General features: G+C 38.9%; 1 protein-coding gene across 2 annotated transcripts in view; it reads right to left on the reverse strand.

Annotated features, from left to right (window-relative positions):
- Positions 1 to 125: 125 nt before the first annotated feature.
- mios (missing oocyte, meiosis regulator, homolog (Drosophila)) overlaps positions 126 to 23,457 on the reverse strand; it is a 36,427-nt gene continuing 13,095 nt past the window's right edge. For both annotated transcript variants that reach the window (XM_057835129.1, XM_057835127.1), the window contains exons 5-12: positions 22,446 to 22,700; positions 14,741 to 14,910; positions 12,717 to 12,782; positions 12,468 to 12,626; positions 11,696 to 11,848; positions 8,606 to 8,810; positions 8,396 to 8,525; positions 126 to 5,164 (exon numbers count right to left, since the gene is read on the reverse strand). In XM_057835129.1, coding sequence (XP_057691112.1) covers positions 5,074 to 5,164; positions 8,396 to 8,525; positions 8,606 to 8,810; positions 11,696 to 11,848; positions 12,468 to 12,626; positions 12,717 to 12,782; positions 14,741 to 14,910; positions 22,446 to 22,700 — 1,229 coding nt within the window. In that variant the 3' untranslated portion in view covers positions 126 to 5,073. The remainder of the gene's footprint in view (positions 5,165 to 8,395; positions 8,526 to 8,605; positions 8,811 to 11,695; positions 11,849 to 12,467; positions 12,627 to 12,716; positions 12,783 to 14,740; positions 14,911 to 22,445; positions 22,701 to 23,457) is intronic.

A 23,457-nucleotide genomic window follows, 5' to 3' on the forward strand; every position in this document is an offset into this window, starting at 1 on the left:
TGATTTTTTAAGTTCCTAATCCGATTACTCGACCTAACTAGTTCAAAGATTAATCAACTACTAAAATAATCGATAGCTACAGCCCTACTGAAGTTTTTTTTTTTTTTTTTTTTTCATAAAATACAAATTTTTGTCCTTAGCTGTTGCACTTTTAAAGTCCAAATATTTTAATGGCAAAAACAATTGTGTAACAAAAGCACTCAATCGATAAACTACTGCTTTAAAGGCCAAATATTTTTGGCTCTCCCATTCAAAATGAATTGGTCGCTCATTTGTTTACAATACAAGAATGTAGCAATAACATAGTGTTGCTGTATTTATTTACAGAAATATTGTACTGAAATATTGTCATTGTTTGTGAAGAAGACAAAAGTATTTGACAGAGTGTCCGCGACAGTGCAAAAAACATTTTCCATTTAGAAATTTATCTTTGATAGTTGCATCGTAGAATGTCATTGAATATTATAGTAAATCATATTGTGAGGTACACAGAGGTTCCCACCCCTAAGTCAGACATGTCTGAATTCATTAAAATTAAAAAACAAAGCCTAAAAATACAGGTTATGACATTCCAATCACCATTCTACAGTGACCCCACAATTTGTCAGCCCTTACCCCGTCTAAACAGCTCTGAAAAAGGCCACGCGGGCATATAAAACCTCATGGCCATGACTAAAGTGATTTATCCAGTTCTGGCCTGCTCGGGCTTGGTGGCAAAGAAAGAAAATGGGAAGGGGATAAATAAAAAAGAAAAAACCTACAATGCCCGAGCAGACGGCGCCCGTCCTCGGGCTGATGATGCATAGTTTTGAGGGGGCAATGTGGGTACCGTGAAAGAAAGCGAGGGTGTAGGGTTGTGTTTTTTCCTCAATGGGCAGCTGAGCTTCTGTATTAAGAGGCAGGGGGAGTTGGCGGGGGCGCAATCTTCTTGTCCGAGTGCCGAGCAGCTGCTGTTCTCGGAGAGATTCTTTTCATTGGAGCGTGAGCCTGAAGTGGGTCGCTCAATACGGGCGAACTCCCTAAACCTAAGCCCCCCCCAGCACACCACAAGACTCCCTTGAAAATGTTCAAAATGCCCAAAGAAGTTCGCTTCACCTGCGCTGCAGTCTTTCACTGCCGACAATGCTCCCATTTCATAATTTCCAAACAAAACGGCAAATAAAAGCAGATTGATGAAATGTAGTTCAAGTTTTTTGAAACAATGTGTTAATATGAATATTCGACTGGCATTTTGTGATTAAATATAGCGTTTTGATTGAAAACAAAAATGTTACATTTCACGACAAGCATTACCGTATTGGCCCGAATATAAGACGGTGTATTTTGCATTGAAATAACACTGAAAAAGAGGGGTCGTGTTCCTTGAAAAAGCGCTATATAAGTATAACACCATTTACCATATTCGCGGTCTAGACATTATACCCATTCACGACGCTAGATGGCGCCAGATATCATTGAAGCGATGTTCTGTCATGACAGATCTCAGCTACTCTCCCCATTCACGACGCTAGATATCATTGAAGCGATGTTCTGTCATGACAGATCTCAGCTACTCTCAAGTTTAACCAGTTTGCATTATTTTATTGCAATGTTTATCCTCATTCAGATTTGTTTCAAGACTACAGTTACAGTTAGACTTCACTTTCATGGTTAATGCAGTTATTCCAATTTTGTTGTTTTATCACAATAGACTGCTTTATTTACATTTCAAAAACCAGAAGCCATTCATTTACGAATGTGATTGCACTTTAGTTTACATATTTAAATGTTCAGCTATTAAGATTTGAATGAGGCAAAATAACACACTTTTTCTCTCAAATATATTGTTATAATCATTTGTTTCGGGTGTACTGTAATTATTTTCTGTATAAAAATTACTTTAGTGTTCAAAAAGTCTTTTTTCAAACTTGAGTCTTGAAAAAGAGGGGGTCGTCTTATAATCAGGGCCGTCTTATATTCGGGCCAATTTGGTAACTAATTTGCCAGAAAACACATGTAAATGAGTTATTTGTTGGAGAGGATAAAGAATATATGCATGTGATAATTACTTGCTTCTTATCTATTGCATAACACTTTGGCTGTCATTAACGGCAACAGACAAAAAAATTTGTTTTATAGAGTTGTCTGGTATTTTATAAAAAAGCTTTTTTGTATTTTTTTTGCCGATAAAAGCATTAAAATGATATTGGACAATATCAACATTGGTTTTTCAATATCAGTTTTGGGCCGATATGCATGTTGCCTTCAAAGTGAATGTAGAAGCCTTCTGGCTTTTGCCTTTGTACAAGGGCTGGTCACAGCTTAGCATAGCAGTTATGCTTATTGATCATTAGATGTCTCCAAACTAAGATGCTCGGGATTTTTTTTTACGAGAGAATGATCATTATTAGAGCATCCAGTAGGGCATCACAATTCAATTCGACCACATATATCAGTATCGGTTTGATATCGGGATCATATTTTTGGAGTTAGACAATATCGGGATCTCGGTTATCGGTTATTAAGTCATTAATGGACAACTCTAGTAGGGCTGCAACTAGACATGTGCCGATTACCTGCTTCAAGGTATACCTTGATATGAAAGCGTCAAGGTTTCAAAACCGCCCAAAAAATTCCGTCATACCGTCCTGAAGGAATTAGCTATGTTTTATGTCCCAAAAATGCATGGAGAAATCCTTCGCTCGGAGCTGTAAGGCTCAACCCGCCCACACCGGTTGTTGCTCAGTGTCAGTGAATCAGCTGTGCTACACCATGGCTGGAGGAGGTGAAACTCCTGAACTTTTTCTCCCCATTGAAGAAAACGAAAACGCTGGTATGGGAATACTTCGATTACAGAAGAGTTACAGACGGCCTGGGCTTAGAGGAGGGCCAACGGACATGTAAAACATGTTTGCGGAGGGTAGCTGCCAAGGAGGAAATACCTCCAACATGATTTCACATTTATATACAAAACTAAAGGTTAGTAAACACTGTCATGAATGTTTCCCACCAGCTACGAGTTAACTCCAGCGTGTTTAGTGTGTCTAGCGGTGCTAAAACATGGTGTTTTTTTCCTCTGTGGCAACTGTCTGTGTTGCTAAAGATAGTGTGTATAATATAAACAACATACAAGTCATACACACATGCTTTTTTACTGAAAATAACTCAATTATTTTTGTTCTGATGGTAATAAATGTTGAGCTGTGGCTGTGGGTTTAGGCTCACCTCAAGGACTACATTTTAATTTTATGTAGAATATTTAGTAGTTTTTTAAATTTATTTATTAAACGTTAACATTATATTTATGTTCCAATTTACTCAAGTTTTGAAAAATAACAATCCTGCTCAATGTTTTTTTTAAACCCAAATATCTCAAAATAACACATTTTAGAGTTGTAATTGCAATACCCTGATACTGTGAAACCGCGATATTTTAGCTTAAGGTTATCATACCGTCAGAATATCATACCGGCACATGCCTGCAACTAACGATTATTTTCATGATTGATTAATCGGACAATGAATTAAACGCCAATTTACATTGAAGTTGCTTTCAGCATGTTTGCTAATTTATTAATAGATTTAATTGATTAGTTGATGCAGCCTTATTAAGAAGCTAGTTTAGACAGTAAAATGTCCAAAAACTGGCAAAAAAGTGAATTGTTTTCCAAAGTAAAAGTAGATTTTTGTTCATATCTTAACAAAAATATAATGAAAAAATCCGATATTTACAACTGAGAAGTTGAGTGGATGTTATAATTTCAAGAATTTAAACAGGTTTAAGGTGAAGAAGGTCCCAAACAATTAATCCGTTATCAAAATAGTTGTCGATCAATTTGCTAATCGATTAGTTTTCGATTAATTGATTAATTGTTGCACCTCTAAACTCCAGTGTTTTAGGAGCAAAACAAGGTTTCTAGCGCCCAGCTTTTTGTGATGAAACATGGTGTTCTAATTCGTGCTGCACTATTACGACACTAAAATAACAGGATCGGTATCAGGAGTACTAAGAAATAACATGCTGATGCCGTGCATTAAGTACTTTTCGAGATCTCGTTTCCAAACGGTGGTTGCCCTACCCAAGATGGCCGCCAGCAACGAACACCACTTCCCAAGATGATATTAGACATCTAATCGTGTGGCGTCCAATCATCCTTCTGCAGTGAATTTCAATTTTATCACTAGTCGACGTCCAATCCATTTGACGTCGAACTTTAGTTTGTATGACGTCAACCCTCCCATTTCAAATGGATTGGACTTAAAGTACCGTCAATGGCTGTTTGTGATTGCTCACGTTTCAGTGCTATTGAATTAAAATGAATTGGACATCGACTGCAGTAAATGGCGGCCAGAAATAAAAATCATAATTCAAACATGAAAGGCAAAATACCACATCTCACAACCAGTTTATATGAAAGTGTATAATTTCCGTGGCAAAATATAAGCCAAAATAAGGATTTCATTGACGTATAACAGTCTTTTCTTGCACAAATAGTTTTCAAACAGCATTTCTCAAACAAATCTTGCTTTCTAGTGGTAGAACTACATCTCGCAATATTTTTTTTTTTTCTGGTGACGCTACATAATTTCATGGTTGAAAATGTTTTCTGCGAACTAACACAGACTCTTCTTGAGCAAATAGCATTTTTGTGACAAAACATACAATTATCATCGTGTGACATATACTTTTGTGATCAAATATTGTAATTTCACTTCAAAATATCACAATTCGCAATTAAAAACTTTCATTGTAACATATGGCATTTTTAGCCCGTTAACCTTAACTCATTGGATACCAATGACGTCTGACGCCGTCAATGAGTTAAAGGGTTGCCGCAACTTGTCCAAAGTTGCTTCCGCTCCCTTCCATGCCGTCCTAACGTCGCTCTCATGAGGTATGAAGATCATTTGATTAAATAGAACATTTGACGACAAAGAAACATGTTTGGCACCTACGATGACATTTTTCAAGTTCTTTACTTGAGCCTGATTCAGGTTAGACTGCTGCAGGCCCGTTTCAGCCTTTTGTTGATTCTCCTGAGAGTTTCCCTTTTAAGGGGTGGACGTGGGTTCAGACGGGTCCGACGTGTTTTTTTAGCCACTGTCCGAGGGCGCCAGGTTGCCCGTGGTGTCCAGCTGCATGCATTTACATGTGCACGCCGACACGGGGCACTCTGTGTGGTCTCTAGAAGACGTCGAGAAGGGTTGTAGTGGTTAAAATAAGTGTCTGAATCACACTCAAAAGTGCCCTGATAACAAACTGCCATGTGCTACATTAAAACTGTTCAGACCTTAAGTACACTCAGGTTGCTATTCTCTGTGTCTAAGCAGCTGAAGAGAACAGAGGAAGAGAACAAAAAAAAGGTGCCACATTTAACGGCTACCTTTGACGCCGACAGACGTCCAATCCATTTGAACTGAAGGGGCTGAGCGAAAAATGACAGGGATTTTTTTTTAAGTTGTCAAAATCCTTATTTATTTATTTAACGTTTTTTTTGGTTTTTTTTTTAAATAGATTTTTTTTTTGCAATTTTTAATCCAAAGAAATAAAACAATATTGTATTTTTTAAAAATATCTGAAGTTTGTAGAAAAAAAAAAAAGAATTAAAAGCACAGTATTTTTCAAATTCTTACATTTGTAGAAATAAAACAAAGGATTTCTTTCAAAATATTTCATTTAAAAAAAATAATAAAAAGAATATTAAGAAAAAAAAATTGTAATTAAAAAATGAAAAGAACAAAAAATTTATAATTTTATTTAGATTTTTTTTTCACATTTATCAACGAGAAAAACGGTTAAGTACCTTCAAAAAATATATACTGTATATCTATTTCATTAATTTTTCATAGAAATAAACCACATTTTTAACAATTCCTAATTTTGTCATTGAAAACCAAAAAAAGAAAAACTAAATATTTCTTTAATATACTTCATTTATAATTTTTTTTAATTTAAAAAATGAATAAAAACAATCTTTTTTTTAATCTTTAAATTTCTATATCTTGAATTAAAAATGATCTATCAAAAAAAAATGTTAAATAATTTTCTCATCAGTTTTTGAAAATTTACAGCTGCATTGTTTCAGCCAGAATTGTCATTGAGTTTCTCCGAAACGATATAAAATGGGGTTAAGTGCAATGAAATGTGAAAAAAACAAACCCCTCCCATCATTAATAACAGTAAATAGTATGCGATTTACATACTGTTTGAGTTAATTAGTCGACTAATCATAAAGTAAACAGTGCTTAACTTATTGCCTGCCTTTGGCTACGTCTACACTAGAACAGATCATTTTCTCCAGGGTATTTTGCCGACTATTTTCATACCTGTCCACACTTACGTTTAAGGTGCGTTTAAGAACCCCACTGCCTATGCAAGCTACGCCTGCATTTGCGCAAACTACGCATGCGTAGAAAGGAGCAGCCTCATATGTTACGTCATCGTGAACGCAACTGAACGCATCACGCAGGAGCGAGAGTGAAGGGAGAGCACGGTCGGCTTTTACCAGCAGTTGTCCGCCGATTGAAATAAATTTTTAGAAAACAACAAAAGCCTGACAGCGTTACTCCGGATGTTACAATCGATGCTCAGTTGCGCTCTCACCACTTGGAAAATAAATAAAAAAATATGGTGTTGCGCTGCGTATATTTCCTGGAAGCGCAACCAGGAGTGCATAACAGCGGCGATCCTGGAAGTGGCAACAGTTTTGACAGGCATGAATGTCATGGAAAAATACTGATCGCGCACCTCTTTTACTGAGGGTACCACGCAGGTCAATTTTCGGGGTTTAATTTTCCTCTGCATATTTATATACATAAATCTATATATATGCAGACAAGACTGAAAAAGCAGTTTCTGCTCTTGCACTCCTATTTAAAATAAACTGCTATATTTTAAGCCAAAAGAACTGTTGTGTTTGATAGAACAATACGTCTATATGCCGCCATAGCCGATTCAGGGCGCATTAAGCCCCCGAACTATTCTTAATTTGTCCCTTTTACCCTGGAAACCCCCGTTTACAGACGTCGCGCAACCGCTTTTGTTTCAACCCAGCCATAAAAAGAAGGTAAGTAATTATATTTATTAATTAAAATGTCATTTTTATCTTAGAATCATTAATTACTGTCTAATATTTAGTTAAAAAAAAAGACTTTAAAAAATTATTCACTCGCATATTTTAAACTTATAAACACATTACGTCACAATGAAAAAAATGGCGTCTGTAAAAAAGTCACGGATTTCTACCTCATAACTATCGATTAATTGTATTTTTTTGTTACTGTCGCATTTTCCCCAATATGTTAGATGATAAATAATTGATCCAAACAAAGAAAAATTGGGAAAAAAAAACATTTAAAAGGGTAAAAACATGAAAAAGAACATCTCGACCACTCCTTGATGTCTGCGATTTCTGCATCACGACCCTTGTTATATTACCATGTTTCACCCATAAAATCCCCCCAAAATCCGGCGGTGGCCATTCACATCTGTGTCTTGACACGCGATGATAAATTCTACATGGAGTTTTTGGATCGAAACAAGGTGAGTACGCGATAATATCTCGGTAAAATCATGGTGTCTTTAATTCTGCTCTTGCGTGCTCTCGCCTCCAGTTATAGTTTTGCTGTTTGAATTTTTTTTTTTTTAAATGCCCTCCTGTTCTAAAATTTTCTTCCCCCAGAAAAATAGAAATTTTAAGCTTTCCAATATCACACATGCATATAGGACAATTTTGAAATTTGGTCAAACTGGGGGTCTCAGAGCAGAACTTCAAGTCACCTGAGTGTTTTCCGCCAAATACTCATGTTCGGTTGGTATTGAGTTGGGAGGGGCCAGCCCCGCAGTTGGCTGACCGGAAACAATGCAGGAGACGAGCTCTGTAAAAAACCCTCATCTCCGCGTCATCCGCGATGGGAGGACCACAAATGGGCACTGAATTGAAGCATATTATTGCGACGTGGTTCGAAGGTTCAAGAAAAATGTGTGGAAAAGAAGACAGGAGCAGGAATGCCACGTTGTGATCGTCCGCCTCCATTGTTTACGATGCTGTCATGCAGCATTAAAAATAGCGACTGCATAACATCACTTCCTTAGTATCCAATTGTTGTACAGAGACAGCAGTCCATATTAAGCGGGGGTAATATTACCCGCCTACATTATGCTTTTAAGAAGTAATCCGGATAATAGACATACTAGTGTAGATGACATGCCGTATAGTCCAACTATTTACACGTTTAAGGCCATTATCCATCCGAGTGTAGACGTAGCATTTGATGGCAACAGACGAACGTTCATTTGCTGCCACCCTCCCACTTCAAATGGATTGGATGTCTAATAGTGATGAACTCAATTCAATTCATAGCAGAAGACCGAAAAGAGCTACTTGATTGGATGTCTGTCATCACGTCCACTTACCTGAACCAGCTAAGCATGTGTCCAGCGTGGCCACCGTGGCGACAGTTGTGACACCAAGTGAACCAATTGTTGAACTGAGCCAGTTTGTTCTCTCTCGTCAGGTCCACCTTGTCGTCGGATTTCCCCGTACCTGCCAAAATGACGCAAACGCCTGTGTGTGAACGAGGGGACAATGCGTTTGCTCAACCTTTTTACGGTGTTGTCACCGACCGGCGCAGCTGGAGACGGGCGTGCCCATGTTCATGAGGCACAGGGCACAACGCGGTAGCGGCTTGCGGCAACCAGGGCAGCTGGTCACTTTGGACTTGGTGGGAGATCCACTGACGCCGTACTGGCTGAAGCCGCGGCCCTGGTGCGGCATGGCGGCGCAGCTGTACGAGATGGACTTGCCGCAGAAGTTGCAGCTGACGAACACCTGCGGTCGGACACAAAAGGTCGGCTCGATAAGAGGGAGAGGTGAAAAAGAGGGGTTGAGCGGAGGACAGATAAGGAGGAGATAATGAGGCAATAATACCAACTTCTGCAGAACTGCGATTTCCGTACAGCTGTGTTATGACGGGTAGCGATGCGGTTTCCCATAAAAGCTATTGTTGTGTTTTGTGTGCGTTAGATAAGTTAAATCAGAGTAGGTCATAGTTATGACCAGTGTTGTTTTGGCCAGCCTGTTTAATTTTAGTCTTAGTCTTTTGACCAAAAAACATTATTAGTCTTAGTCATATTCTAGTCATTTCAAAATGTGTTTCACTTTGTCTAGTTTTAGTCAACGGATACTCCAAAAATGTGTCTACTTTGAGGATATGAAAACTCAAAGTGTTCATCTGTAAAATTCAAGTAAAAAAAAAAGGTTTCCAGCAATTTTGAATGAACACTGACAGACGAGGACAACTTTGTGATGAAAATACACTCAGCAGGAAAACAGTTCATTATGTTATTATTATATTTGTAGTACGTATATTTTTTTATACAGTGTGGAAAATAAGTATTTAGTCAACCACTAATTGTGCAAGTTCTCCTACTTGAAAAGATTAGAGAGGCCTGTAATAATCAACATGGGTAAACCTCAACCATGAGAGACAGAATGTGGGGAAAAAAAGAAAATCACATTGTTTGATTTTTAAAGAATTTATTTCCAAATTAGAGTGGAAAATAAGTATTTGGTAACCTACAAACAAGCAAGATGTCTGGCTGTCAAAGAGGTCAAACTTCTCTAACGAGGTCTAACGATGCTCCACTCGTTACCTGTATTAATGGCACCTTCTTTAACTCATTATCGGTATAAAAGACACCTGTCCACAACCTCAGTCAGTCACACTCAAAACTCCACGATGGCCAAGAACAAAGAGCTGTCGAAGGACACCAGAGACAAAATTGTAGACCTGCACCCGACTGGGAAGACTGAATCTGCAATAGGTAAAACACTTGGTTTAAAGAAATCAACTGTGGAAGCAATTATTAGAAAATGGAAGACATACAAGACCACTGATAATCTCCCTCGATCTGGGGCTCCATGCAAGATCTCACCCCGTGGCGTCAAATTGATAACAAGAACGGTGAGCAAAAATCCCAGAACCACCAAGGGGCACATAGTGAATGACCTACAGAGAGCTGGGACCACAGTAACAAAGGCTACTATCAGTGACACAATGCGCCGCCAGGGACTCAAATCCTGCACTGCCAGACGTGTCCCCCTGCTGAAGAAAGTACACGTCCAGGCCCGTCTGCAGTTTGCTAGAGAGCATTTGGATGACCCAGAAGAGGACTGGGAGAAAGTGTTATGGTCAGATGAAACCAAAATAGAACTTTTTGGTAGAAGCACTGGTTCTCGTGTTTGGAGGAGAAAAAATACTGAATTGCACCCGAAGGACACCATACCCACTATGAAGCATGGGGGTGGAAACATCATGCTTTGGGGCTGTTTTTCTGCAAAGGGACCAGGACTACTGTAAAGGAAAGAATGAATGGGGCCATGTATCGAGAGATTTTGTGTGAAAATCTCCTTCCATCAGCAAAGGCATTGAAGATGAGACGTGGCTGGGTCTTTCAGCATGACAATGATCCCAACACATAGCCAGGTCAATAAAGGAGTAGCTTCGTAAGATGCATTTTAAGGTCCTGGAGTGGCCTAGCCAGTCTCCAGATCTCAACCCCATAGAAAATCTTTGGAGGGAGTTGAAAGTCCGTGTTGCCCAACAACAGCCCCAAAACATCACTGCTCTAGAGGAGGTCTGCATGGAGGAATGGGCCAAAACACCAGCAACAATGTGTGAAAAGCTTGTAAAACGTTACAGAAAACGTTTGGCCTCCGTTAATGCCAACAAAGAGTACATAACAAAGTATTGAGATGAACTTTTGGTATTGACCAAATACTTATTTGCCACCATGACTTGCAAATAAATTCTTTAAAAATCAAACAATGTGATTTTCTGTTTTTTTTTCCACATTCTGTCTCTCATGGTTGAGGTTTACCCATGTTGACAATTACAGGCCTCTCTAATATTTTCAAGTGGGAGAACTTTTAGTGGGAGCACAATTAGTGGTTGACTAAATACTTATTTGCCCCACTGTAGTTTAGGGCTGCAGCTATCGATTATTTTAGTAGTCGATTAATCTATCAACTTGTTACTCCGAATAATCGAGTAATCGGATTTAGAAACATTTAATGTGCTGCAGAAAAAATGTTAGGCGATGGGTTCCTAAGATTGCACTTTCAAAAGAGCATTAAATGTGAATACAAAAAATAAAAATATGGGAGAAAAAAAAAATGTGAATACAAAATTAAATTCCCGAGTGTTTCTTCAAACTATGCAGATTTTCACTTTCATTTAAAAATAAATTAAAATTTCTGATCTTAGCCTCCAAATTAAATGCTATAAAATGTTAATGGTTGTTTTAACAAATCGTTAAAACACATATTCCCACAAAAAGGCTAAATACACATATAAACTTAAATTAGGAATGCATAAAAAACATTAGCTTAAACAAAAACTTACCTTATGTTGGTCTTAACAGGGAGCAGCTGGATTCAGCCATGATAAATGAGTTAATATCATATTCACTGTTCCTACTCCAGGGCGTTGTATCCACCAGAATCAATAAAACTAAACGTGAACACTTTCAAAACAAAGCACTACAAAGCCACTCTTATTAAACGAATATTCAAAGCAGCAAAATTTGATTTGAAGCTTTTTTCTAATCAAATTACTCGAGTTAATCGAGTAATCGTTGCAGCATTATTATAGTTATTTATCTTTTTTTTTTTTTTAGACAACTTGTAGGTCGAGCACAAAATGGAGTTTTTACCTGCGCCAGTGGTTTGGAGCTGGGGTCCAGTTTGCCTCGATGGATGTCAAACTCAGCCCTCTTGTGCCAGAACCTCCACGCGTCTAGCAGGTTGCGATAGTTCTCGATCCAGCACTGGACTCTGGGATCCTTTAGCACCTCACCTGAGGAACCCTGGATATACAAGATTGTACCATTCATGTAATTTAAAAAAAAGCACACTATTAAAGTGCCTGTGACACGAAAAAGCATGTTTATTTCATAATACACGCGGTATTTTATGCTCCTGAATGAAATGGACCACTTGGATGTGTGAAGAAGCGATCGATATATTTATTCAATTTTTTGAATCCTGCGCTACGAAAATGACAGACTTCCGGCTTCGGTCTTGCATTAAGAAAGAGGGCGCTGTGTCGTGTACGAAGGAAGGAGTCCTCTTCACTATACAGCCGTACTGTATGAGAATTACTAAGGATTCAGCTGATTTTGGGCGGATTAATATATTTATTTTTCGGATCACGCCAGCCAAACAGCTGTAGAAAAATCTTGCTGTACGAGGGAGAGGCGTGTGCCTTTTTGGGGTTTCAAGAGGTTCCCATTCACCGGTGGATATTGGCCAAAACAAGCCCTACTATTGTGGGACCAAGGGACTTACGAGGAAGTGAGTAAACATCGTGCTTTGTATTATGTCAAATACTGGGATCATTTTAATGTGTAGATGGCTTGCATTTTGTGGCTGACATGCTCCTTGTACCCTCAGCCGACAACTATTTTAAAGACATTCAAGTCGTACTTTTAGCATGCAGAAGCTGGCCGTCTGCACGTCTCCGGTCCGGTCCACGTAGCTTTCCATAAGGTCCACGCCGTCCTTGGTCAGGCCTGTTAGCAGAATTCCTTCAAGGTTGCCGGCCTCCTTCATTTCACCGGTTAGCTTGTCCACGTAGTGAGGGAGCTGCGGCAAAAGATGTCAAAACGCTTGAAATAGTAGGTAAATGGACGATGTCATGTAAAAGGATTGAAGTTTGGCAAGGTTGAATGATACCTGGGTGTCATTGAGGAACATGGAGGCAAAGGCGACTCGGTCACATACAGCCACACTGCTTTCATACTGGAAGGGAGAACATTTGAAAAATATGTATTTTACTTCCTGTTCCTGTGTCCTTAATACATTCAGTTCTCCTTGTTTAAACTAATTGATTATCAAGTGAGTCAACAACTATTTTTATAGTTAATAACTCGTTTGGAGACACTGCTGATGTAAAAATTGTCCAAGTTCGCTTTGATTTTTTGTTTTTAAAAATGTATTTTAATATTTCAAACATAACAAAAAAAGAAGAAAAACTATTATATCTCATGTTTTCACAGTATTATAATTTTTTTCTTGAACTTAAAAAAGATGTATCTATATATCTCTCTCTCTCTATATATATATATCTATATCTATATATATATATATTTACATTAACGAAAAAAGGAAAATGGTAAATGTCATTTTTTCTGTTTTATAATAAAAACTAAAAAAAGGGGAAAACTAATATTAAATTAATTTTCTTTTCAAAATATTGTTGAGCTAAAAATTGTCAAATTTGTATATTTTGGGTCTTTAAAAGCAAATATTTTCTTATATAATTTCCATTTTCATTTTATGAATTTATTTACGTTTTATTCCATGTACAGTGGGGCAAATAAGTATTTAGTCAACCACTAATTGTGCAAGTTCTCCCACTTGAAAATATTAGAGAGGCCTGTAGTTGTCAACATGGTTGAACTTCTACCATGAGAGACAGAATGTGGGGGAAAAAAACAGAAAATCACATTGTTTGATTTTTAAATACATTTGCAAATCATGGTGGAAAATACGTATTTGGTCTATACCAAAAGTTCATCTCAATACTTTGTTATGTACCCTTTGTTGGCAATAACAGAGGCCAAACGTTTTCTGTAACTCTTCACAAGCTTTTCACACACTGTTGCTGGTATTTTGGCCCATTCCTCCATGCAGATCTCCCCTAGTGCAGTGATGTTTTGGGGCTGTCATTGGGCAACACGGACTTTCAACTCCCTCCGCAGATTTTCTATGGGGTTGAGACCTGGAGACTGGCTAGGCCACTCCAGGACCTTGAAATGCTTCTTACGAAGCCACTCCTTTGTTGCCCTAGCTGTGTGTTTGGGATCATTGTCATGCTGAAAGACCCAGGCATGTCTCATCTTCAATGCCCTTGCTGATGGAAGGTGATTTTCACTCAGAATCTCTCGATACATGGCCCCATTCATTCTTTCCTTTACACAGATCAGTAGTCCTGGTCCCTTTGCAGAAAAACATTCACATTCTGTCTCTCATGGTTGAGGTTTACCCATGTTCACAATTACAGGCCTCTCTAATATTTTCAAGTGGGAGAACTTGCACAATTAGTGGTTGACTAAATACTTATTTGCCCTACTGTAAAAAACAGGAGACACTATACTTGTAATAAAAAAAGTTTTTAAATGTTTTTTTATTCATTAATGTTTTATAAAAAAATTAACTTTTTTTTCTAATTGTTAACTTAATTTTATCATTAAAAAATAAAAACAAAAAAACTATTTACATTTAATATTATATTTAAATTTATCTTATTAAAAACTAAACAAAAATTGTAAATATTCCCCTTCTAATTTTATTCTTTAATGTTTAAGTTTTAAAAAAGGAAAAAAAAAAAAAAAAAAGTACAATTTCTATGAATTTTTTTTAGTTCATGTAGCACTACAGAAATCTTATTTAAATTGTATTTAAGCCAGAATCATTAAGTCGATGCACATGATTTACTTTACCACGAAAAATAATGTTGCTGGCTGGAACTGATTGTAGGCCGAATGGTGGTAAACAAATGTTCCAACTTGATTTTTTTGCCGGTTTAATCTTGTTTGATGTGGTCGAGACGGCTAACAAAATTAGCAGCAGCTGGTGCAGAAACTTTTTTAAACTCTGGAGTCTGGACACTTATTGATTGCGGGAAACAAAAAGGGAAATGAATTCCTTTGCCACGACTTACAATAAGATTATAAGTTTTGATTGAATTTGTGTACCAGCACGCCATCGTAGCATCCCGGCTCACTGGTGAGGAAGGCGAACATGACGCACAGGTAGGGGTTGTTGAGCTGCAGCCGGAGTGAGCTGCACATCTCCCGCCACAGTGAGGCCTTCTCGTCCGTGTATCCCGACAGCGCCATGGCAACCACGTTCAGGTTCAGGTCACCTACGACGAGGAATGAAAATAATAGAAATATTCATCAGCTTTTCTGTGCTGTGCTCAAGATAACTCAAGAACGAATACATGTAGTCCCCGGGTTACGACGTACTCGACTTGTGCGATTTCGACTTTACGACGCCAGAGTCTCGTCCGCCAGTCTCCAGTCTTCTTTTTTTTTTTTTTGATCGCACAAACAGTACTTAATTGTACCTGACAGTATCTTATTTTTTACTTTACTTTATTAACATGACTTGTTCTGTCCTCACTAAATGTGAAGTTGTTCAGCTTGACAGACAGCAAACAAAGCAATAGTGCTTTTTGAAGCTTTTAACTTCACTTTGACAATTTGTAAAGCTGTAACACACACACGGTATGTGCATGTCTATTCAAAACGGCACGCATTTTAACAATAAAACACTCGACCCAAAATGATTGGTGTTCAAACGTCCATCTCGTATAATCAATATTAGAGGTGCACGATAATTATCGGTTCGATAATAGAAATTATGACGTCATCCCAATAAATCTGATAACATTATTTATCGGCCAGATAATATATTATATTTTTGGGACGGTGTCGGTGGATCGCGGATGTGTGCGTTTGTTTCCACTCCTGTTTTGCCAATATGCAAAGTTTTGTTACAGTTCTAGAGGCCATATTTTTGCATCACTGAGTGATAAACCTTACTATGGCAATTACCAAATGTTTGCATTTTACAGTGCTATGTTTACAAGTTCTTGAGAGGCTTGCTGTCCTATAATTGCCAAGTTAAGAAAGTTGTTTCATGGACCTCCTCTCCTGTTACACCAAATCTTTTATCTCCTGACAAAACACAATACCTGTTTGGTTTATGTTTTAGTTCAGTGCTCATTTTTCAGGGGAACACATTGTCAATGATATTGACTGATTGATTGTGATTGACTCAAATTATATGTATTTAAAAAAATAAATATAGGCACTTATTTGAAGTCAAAACTCGTCTTTGTTTTGTTCATTATAATAATGTTCATGTCAATATGAAAATTCTGGTGAGGTCAAAGGCAAATCTAAGCTGAATCCCTCACTAGTATATTTGACCTACAGGTGTTCAAAAACTCAGATTAATATAAATTTAAAAATTCTATATATATTATCGGTTATCGTATCGGAATCAGCCTTGAGGAGCAGAAAGTTATCAATATCGGTATCGGTTTCAAAAAATAGATATCGTGCACCCCTAATCAATATGTCAATTTCGTAGATTAAATTAGCGTAATTTGCCTCACAAAAAATCCGCAATCTTAAATGCTAAGAATGCTAACATATTTACGAGAGCTGGGAATCTTTGGGCACCTAACGATTCGATTATGATTACGATTCAGAGGCTCCGATTCGATTATAAAACGATTATTGATGCACCCCCTCCTTTTTTTTTTTTTTTTTTTTATGTTTTGTACATTAGTTCCAAAATTGTTCAAAAATCCTCTCAGAGTAAACCAAACTACTATTTCAGTATCAAGTTAACATATAACAGTAAATAAATGTACAAAAATAACAGTACATAAAAAACTCCAGTCCCCATTCTGAATCAGCAGCTTTAAACTACATTCAATTAATTTAATGTTGTGAATCAACGGTTACAGTTGTTAAAATTGCTCCCGTTATTCCATACTTTCCCTTCTGTCTACTTTTGTCAAAGTTTTACAACTATTTCATCATTTAAAGATAGATTCAAGACAAGATTCCGCCGATTAAGGAGTATTTTAGATAAAAAGTTGATTAAGTTCGCTACAACAGAGCCTTCTAGAGAGGTCTACTGCTTTAAGATGGCGGCTGTTTACTTATGCCGGAAAGTCTGTATTTCGCATCTCTGTTCAATAATACATCTTCTAACACCGACGTCGTCTGTCATATTGCATCTAGTTCTACATATATATGATATCTACTGTAGCCGTATGTTTGTAGCAACTAGCAATTGGGCGTTGTTTGTAGCGGCTGTCGGCCGCAGTCAGGTATGATTGTTTTTTTTATCTAGCGGCATGAGTTGAACATGATATTTACTCTCGGTCCGTTCCTCATTGCGTCCCAAAGACCGCGCTGACTGTGTTTTACTTCCGCTTTACCTGGTATAATTCAATAATCGAAATTTGGATATTTGTGAATCGTTCTCGAATCTTCCACGGCCGAATCGCGAATAATCTAAGAATCGGAAATTTCGCACGCCTCTAGTATTTACAGTTCTCATAGCAAATCGCTCCACAAATTGTAGCTCTAAACTTAATTACAAATGCATACACAAACATATATTAGCTGAAGCAATTTACAGCCTTATGTGGGCCAAACCAGAGCACAGCTATACTTTATCCATGCAAGACATCTGAATGCTCCTGTATGGAAGCATTATTGAACGACAGTCCAGCCAACTCCATCACTGCCACCAGAGGGCAGTGTATCCTCCGCCATTTAACAAAAACAATACTTTTGGATAGGAATTTTACATTTTTAAAGGGTTCATTCCAATTTACGTGGAAATTCTGATTACGTCGCCAGCGTAGGAAGTTACGGGACTCGTTCGTAACCCGGGAAATACCTGTCATGGGATTATTATCGCACTTGCAAGTTTATGTTGTAATATGAAGCAGAAGAGGTGATTCAACTTTGGGGACATAAGGCCAAAGGTAAAAATGTCAGAAAAGGAATTTCACGATAACTTGTTTCAAGATTAATCCATTGGCTGCCATTGACAGTGCTAAAAGTCCAATCCATTTAAACTGGGAGGAAATTTCATTCGTTGTCAACCCTCCTAGTTCAAATGAATTAGACGTCTACTAGCGACAAACTAATTTCGATTTAAAGTACAAGCATGAAAACAGACTCGTGATTGGTTCATGAGGTCAAAGGTCACAGAGGTGAGGAAAAACAATTTTGTCATAACTTGAGAATGAATAATGGGATTATTATCCAACTTGCAGGATATGTTTATAATATGAAACAGAAGAGGTGATTCAATTTTGGAGGGTCAAAGGTCAAAGAAGCCAGAAAAGGAATTTTGCGATAAATTGCAGATAATTGCACGAGTCACCTCAGTCTTGTCTGTTGTGGGCAAGTCGAATCGAGTCACGAGGTTACGTCGAGTCGAGTCACAAGGTTATGTCGAGTTGAGGCTCTCGGTTAGGTCGAATCTAGTCTCGAGGTCATGTCGAGTCGAGCCGAGTCACAAGGTTGTAAAGACGAGTCGAGTCAAGTCAAAAAGTTGTCGAGTTGAGTCAAGTCACAGGTTAGTCAAGGCCTTCACCACTGTTCCCAAGCCCACCTACAAAGCACTCAGGTATATCTTTGAGGGAAATCTTACTGTCAATGTAAGTCCATATAAAAAAAAAGTTTGAGTCAGCTGGTCGAGTCTTGAGTCATTATCTCAGGAGTCGAGTCGAGTCTCGGACCCTCCCAGGTCAAGAGAGTCAAGTCAGAGTCTGCGTTTTTATTCTTCAAGTACAAGTCCAGTTGTGAGTCATCAAATTTGGGACTCGAGTGAGTCATCAATTTTGGGACTCCAGTCCGAGTCCCTGTCACTGGAGTCCAATTGTCTGATAACTTGTCTCATACTTCACCCGTTGGCTGCCATTGATCATGCTGGATGTTCAATCCAGTTGAACTTAACTGAGGGTTTGGCAGCGAACTAACATTCGTTCAACTGCTAACCCTCCCAGTTCAACTGGATTAGGTGTCAACTAGAGACAAACTAATATAAATTCACAGCACAAGAATGAAAAGCGCTACATGATTAGATAATGAGGGCAAAGGTCACAAAGGTGAGAAGGAATTTCGTGATAATTCAAGAACGAAGAATGGGATCATTATCAATTTTGCAGGACAACGGACAAGGTGAAAAAATTTTGGCGCCATGAGGTCCACTGAAGATAATTTAAAACATTAAAAAGTAAATTTCTTTCTTTCTTTATAAAAGTATGAAAAAAGTTATTTTAAAAACTGTCTCGATATATTTGTAGATTAAAAATATTATTTTAATTTAGTTAATCCTAAAATTTCTAAAAACTGATAAAAATTTCTACTGCATCTGACGTCTTCCGCCCTCAACAGCAGCCCAAATTTAAAGGGTGACTGATAACGTTGCCTTCAGGGGCTGTTTTTTCCCCCCATCTAAATATGTTCTACTCTGAAATGGTGCCGCGATAGTGACATCCAGTATGTTCTCGAGCATGATGCACTTAAGAGTGACTGTTAACAGGTCTTATCTAATGAAGCAGGCAGCTGCCTACCCTCAGGAAACCCTCATTAGCGCACGCAGCAGAAAAACATCTGACCTACATGGGCAGAATGCTGGTGAGTCAAGAGCACCGAGAACAAGCGCTCATTTTTCATTAGAGCTCAGCATGCGACCGGGAGGAGTGTTGTTGTCTTGCTACGTTTGACACATTCCTCAGGCGCTTCATTTCATTGGATTTTGGACATTTTGGGTTATTTATGGAGGCGCATCCCGGAGCCAATCCCCTCCACATTCCTGCATCGACAAAAACATGGAAGGGAGAGGGAAAGGGGAAAAACCGACTTGCCCAATTTCCTTTCAAAACAGCAGGATATTGCGATACAATTGCTTCACGTTTACTCATGAAAAGTGCATTTATTTATAGATGCCAGTTTCACATGAAGACACAAAGACAGCAGAAACATAGATGGAAACAGTGCCTGGTTGTATTCAAAGGCGACTCAGATAGATGGACAACGTAAAGAGATCATTGAAGGAATGAGTTTTTCCGGGAGAAGGTTGTTAATAGTTCATAACAAAATGAATTAACCTGCAATGCCAGATTGCTTGTTATACTTCACATAATAACCTCGCAAAGATCCTAAGACCTGTTTCATGAGAGGAACCATCAAAAAATATACGGCTGCTGATTGGACGATGGCTCTCCTCCTCACACTCCAGGAAACATTTTTTCCGTCAAAGAAAGTTCTTATGGATGCTCTTTGCTCCTCTTTTAACTCATTTGCTCCCAAAAACGTATAAATACACTCTATTTTTAATTGTTTCAGTGTCCCAAAGACGTATGTTTTTTTTCCCATAAGAGACATCTCTGGGTTCTGATTCAACTGAGCTCTAAAGCGCAAAGCTGAAAATCGATTTTAAAGCAATAAAACTGGCCACGGGAGGGCAGTAGCGCATTTGGTAAGACCCGCAACCTGATTCAACGGCAATGAACGGCCGGGCCACACGGCAGAGGCGCCGGCGGAAGGATGCAGGGCGGCGGACGACCGAGCAGAACAACAGAGAGGACGCCCGGGATGCTAGACGCTGGACGACCGAGCAGAACGACCGGGACCACCAGTGCAGCGGACGATGTCATTGAGTCCGTGCTGCTCACCGAGCAGACCCCGCAGAGACTCCAAAAAATCCATCTTTATGAGACAGGCAGCCATGAGGGAAAAGTTAACCCGGCTGTCGCGGCCACAACAGCATCATCTTAGTTAGTTATTTGTAAATAAATTTTTATTTTGCTAACAAAAGCTATTTGTATTGTTGTTTTTGTTATTTTGTAAAAGGAAAACATTATTCATATGTTTGGGATGTAACGAAAGCAAAAAATAGCTGTGTTAAAGTCAAAGTTATGTTTGAAATGTATGCTTTCACAAAAAGCTCAATTTCTCTGTTTTTTTCATCAGAAATTGGAAAATTGCTCAAACTAAGCTATTTTCTAATGCTGATTTCTAAAGAGTGGAAAAAGATATGAACTTACTTTTTTTTCCTGCTGAAAGAAGAGAGTCTAATATTTCTTTTGGTGGGTTCCATGTTTGTATACCAATGGATAAGAATTTTCTGTTGGCCATGCAAAATCAGTCAAAATCCAGTAAAACGGCCGGGAGCTAAGGGCCTTGCTCCCGGCAAGGAAGTATCATATTTTTCGGACCATAAGTCGCAGTTTTTTTCATTGTTTGGCTGGGGGTGCGACTTATACTCAGGAGCGACTTATGTGTGAAATTATTAACACATTATGATATAATTTCACATGTTATTTTGGTGTTTTGGAGTGACACTGATGGTTTGGTACATTTATTACCATGTTCTTTACGCTATAGTTATCTGAATAACTTTTAATAGCTATGGCCACGTTCACATTCTGCCTTTGGCAATGTGTGTTCAATTGTATTATTAACTTTTTTATATTGAAATGCATGCTTTTAGTTTGTGGCGCTTTCACGCCCACGTGGGGGCGCACTAGCACTTGTTTACATGAAGAAGAGCGCTCACACGCCAGAAGAAGACTGACAGCTACGCAGCTGAGCAAGTGGGCAAGTTAGCGAGAGAGAAACACGACTGCGAACCTACGTTCATTGTTTATGCTTGCAAAATATATCTACAGAGGCAACGCCTGTGTGTATCATCTTTTCTGTTGTTGTTGTGTGTTTTCCACCCGCGATCGGACACTTAGAGCCAGTTGTGTGGTTGTTTGAACGATGTGCTAATGCTAGCGAACCCATGCTAACAGTTTGTGTCCTTGCTTTATAGCACCTAATTATGATTTATTTGCGTTGACGCGAACCTGTTTGGTATCGAGGACGAAATTGATTCAGCAAATTATACGGACGTCCAGCATCATCATTTGGGAGTTTAGCTCGCTGTATAGGCAGCCGTAGCGTCCTGGTGAAGGCCATATTCGCATTTCGTTATTCATGCACTGTACACTTATTCAGCATGTTGTTCTCTATTGTATTTTTATATTAAATTGCCTTACAAGATGACATATCTGTCCTATGTGTTGGATTTTATCAAGTAAATTTCTCCCCAAAAATGTGACTTATACTTCGGTGCGACTTATATCTGTTTTTTTTCTCTTTGTTGGGCATTTTATGGTTGGTGCGACTTATACTCAGGTGTGACTTATAGTCCGAAAAATACGGTAACTGAAAATCAACAGTTAAATGACCTTAAATTACCTTAAATGGCCCAAAGTTACCTCAATGCCTGGCATTGGCTGCCAATGACGGCCATAGACGTTCAATCCATTTGAAGTGGGAGGGATGGCAGCGAATTAACGAATGTTCATTCGCTGCCACCCTCCCAGTTCAAATGGACTGGACGTCTACTAGTGATAAACTCATTCCAATTCACAGCAGAAGCTTGTTTTTTCTGTTTATTAGTTGTTTGTAGAATATCCTAGAATGATTTCTTGACCAATGTATCGGTAATCGTTGTATCGCCATATTGTCAGATCATCGTTATCGTGAGCTTTGTATCGCAAATCGTATCGTATCGTGAGGTAACAAGAGGTTCCCACTCCTAATGTCTACTGTCCTTATAAAATGAACGTGGCATCAAAAGCCACAAACACTTGTAATTAGATAAAACAAATCATGAGCACGTTTGGAGTATTCTTCCTTTTTGAAGAGTGTTAACCCACCTATCCGTTTTATCCAATAATTGAACGATTTTTTGCATATGCGTAGGTTTGTTGTCAAATCCTGGGTCGCTTGCTCAAATTGCAATGTAATAAGGAACTGCATAAAAAAAACTCTGGACCAAATGCGAGTGTTGGTTCTAGCTCACCCTTGTCAGCCATGGCTCCCCTGTTAAGGATCTGTATGGCCCTGCGGATGTCCAGGTTGAAGAGCGCAACTGCGGCGGCTCTCTCCCACTCGCGCTCCAACTCCAGCGATCGCAAGAATGGCTCCACGTCGGCGTCAGCCGTCCGGCCCGTCCAGCCGCAAAGACGCAGGGCCAGGCCACGCTCCTCGCTGTGGTAGCGCGTGGCCTCTGTCTGCCGCTCCGAGCCGCTCCAGCACTTGCGACTCTCCGTCGTGCCTAATGGGCATTGTTAATAACGGCGTTAGAATATAATGGCGTTACTAACGGCGTTATTTTTTTTTAGTAGAGAGTAATCTAATTAATTATTTTTCTCACCGTTACTGAGGCAGGAAAGGCGTGCATTACTATGTGTTACTATGTTGGTTGAATGACGCGAGAAAAGTCTGAGAAAGACGGGCTCACGGAGACAAGAAAGCAGAGCAGGAGTGGGGAGGCCGTTGCAGACGCGATGCTAGGTGGCTCCAATAATACCTGACTGTAGCCGATAGCCTACAAACTACGCCCATATGATGCTACGGTAGATATCACATAATATAGAACTAGATGCAAATGACACGGCGGCATTAGCAACATGTATAAAGAACTAGATGCGTCAGTAAGCAGCCGCCATCTTAAAGCAGTAGACCTCTCAGAAAGACTCTGTTGTAGAGAAACTTCCTAGTACTCGCGTAACTCGAGTTTAAAAACTGATCAGAGTAATTTTATTCACCTCGAGGAATCGTTTAGTTAATTTAACTTACTGCAGGCGACAGCCGCTACAAACTACGCCGACGTTGCTAAAAACTACACCCGCATGATGCTAATGTGGTAGCAAGTAGTGTCCGATGCGACTCGTAGATATCGTATGCATTTAGGACTGGATGCGAAATGACAGACTCGACCACGTCTGGGCAGCGTTAGTAAACAGCCGCCATCTTTAAGCAGTAGACTTCTTATCGCTAGTTAATGTAATGTTACTGTCTCTCGCTCACAT

Source organism: Corythoichthys intestinalis, chromosome 4 (assembly GCF_030265065.1).
Source record: "Corythoichthys intestinalis isolate RoL2023-P3 chromosome 4, ASM3026506v1, whole genome shotgun sequence".
Lineage (NCBI taxonomy): Eukaryota > Metazoa > Chordata > Actinopteri > Syngnathiformes > Syngnathidae > Corythoichthys > Corythoichthys intestinalis.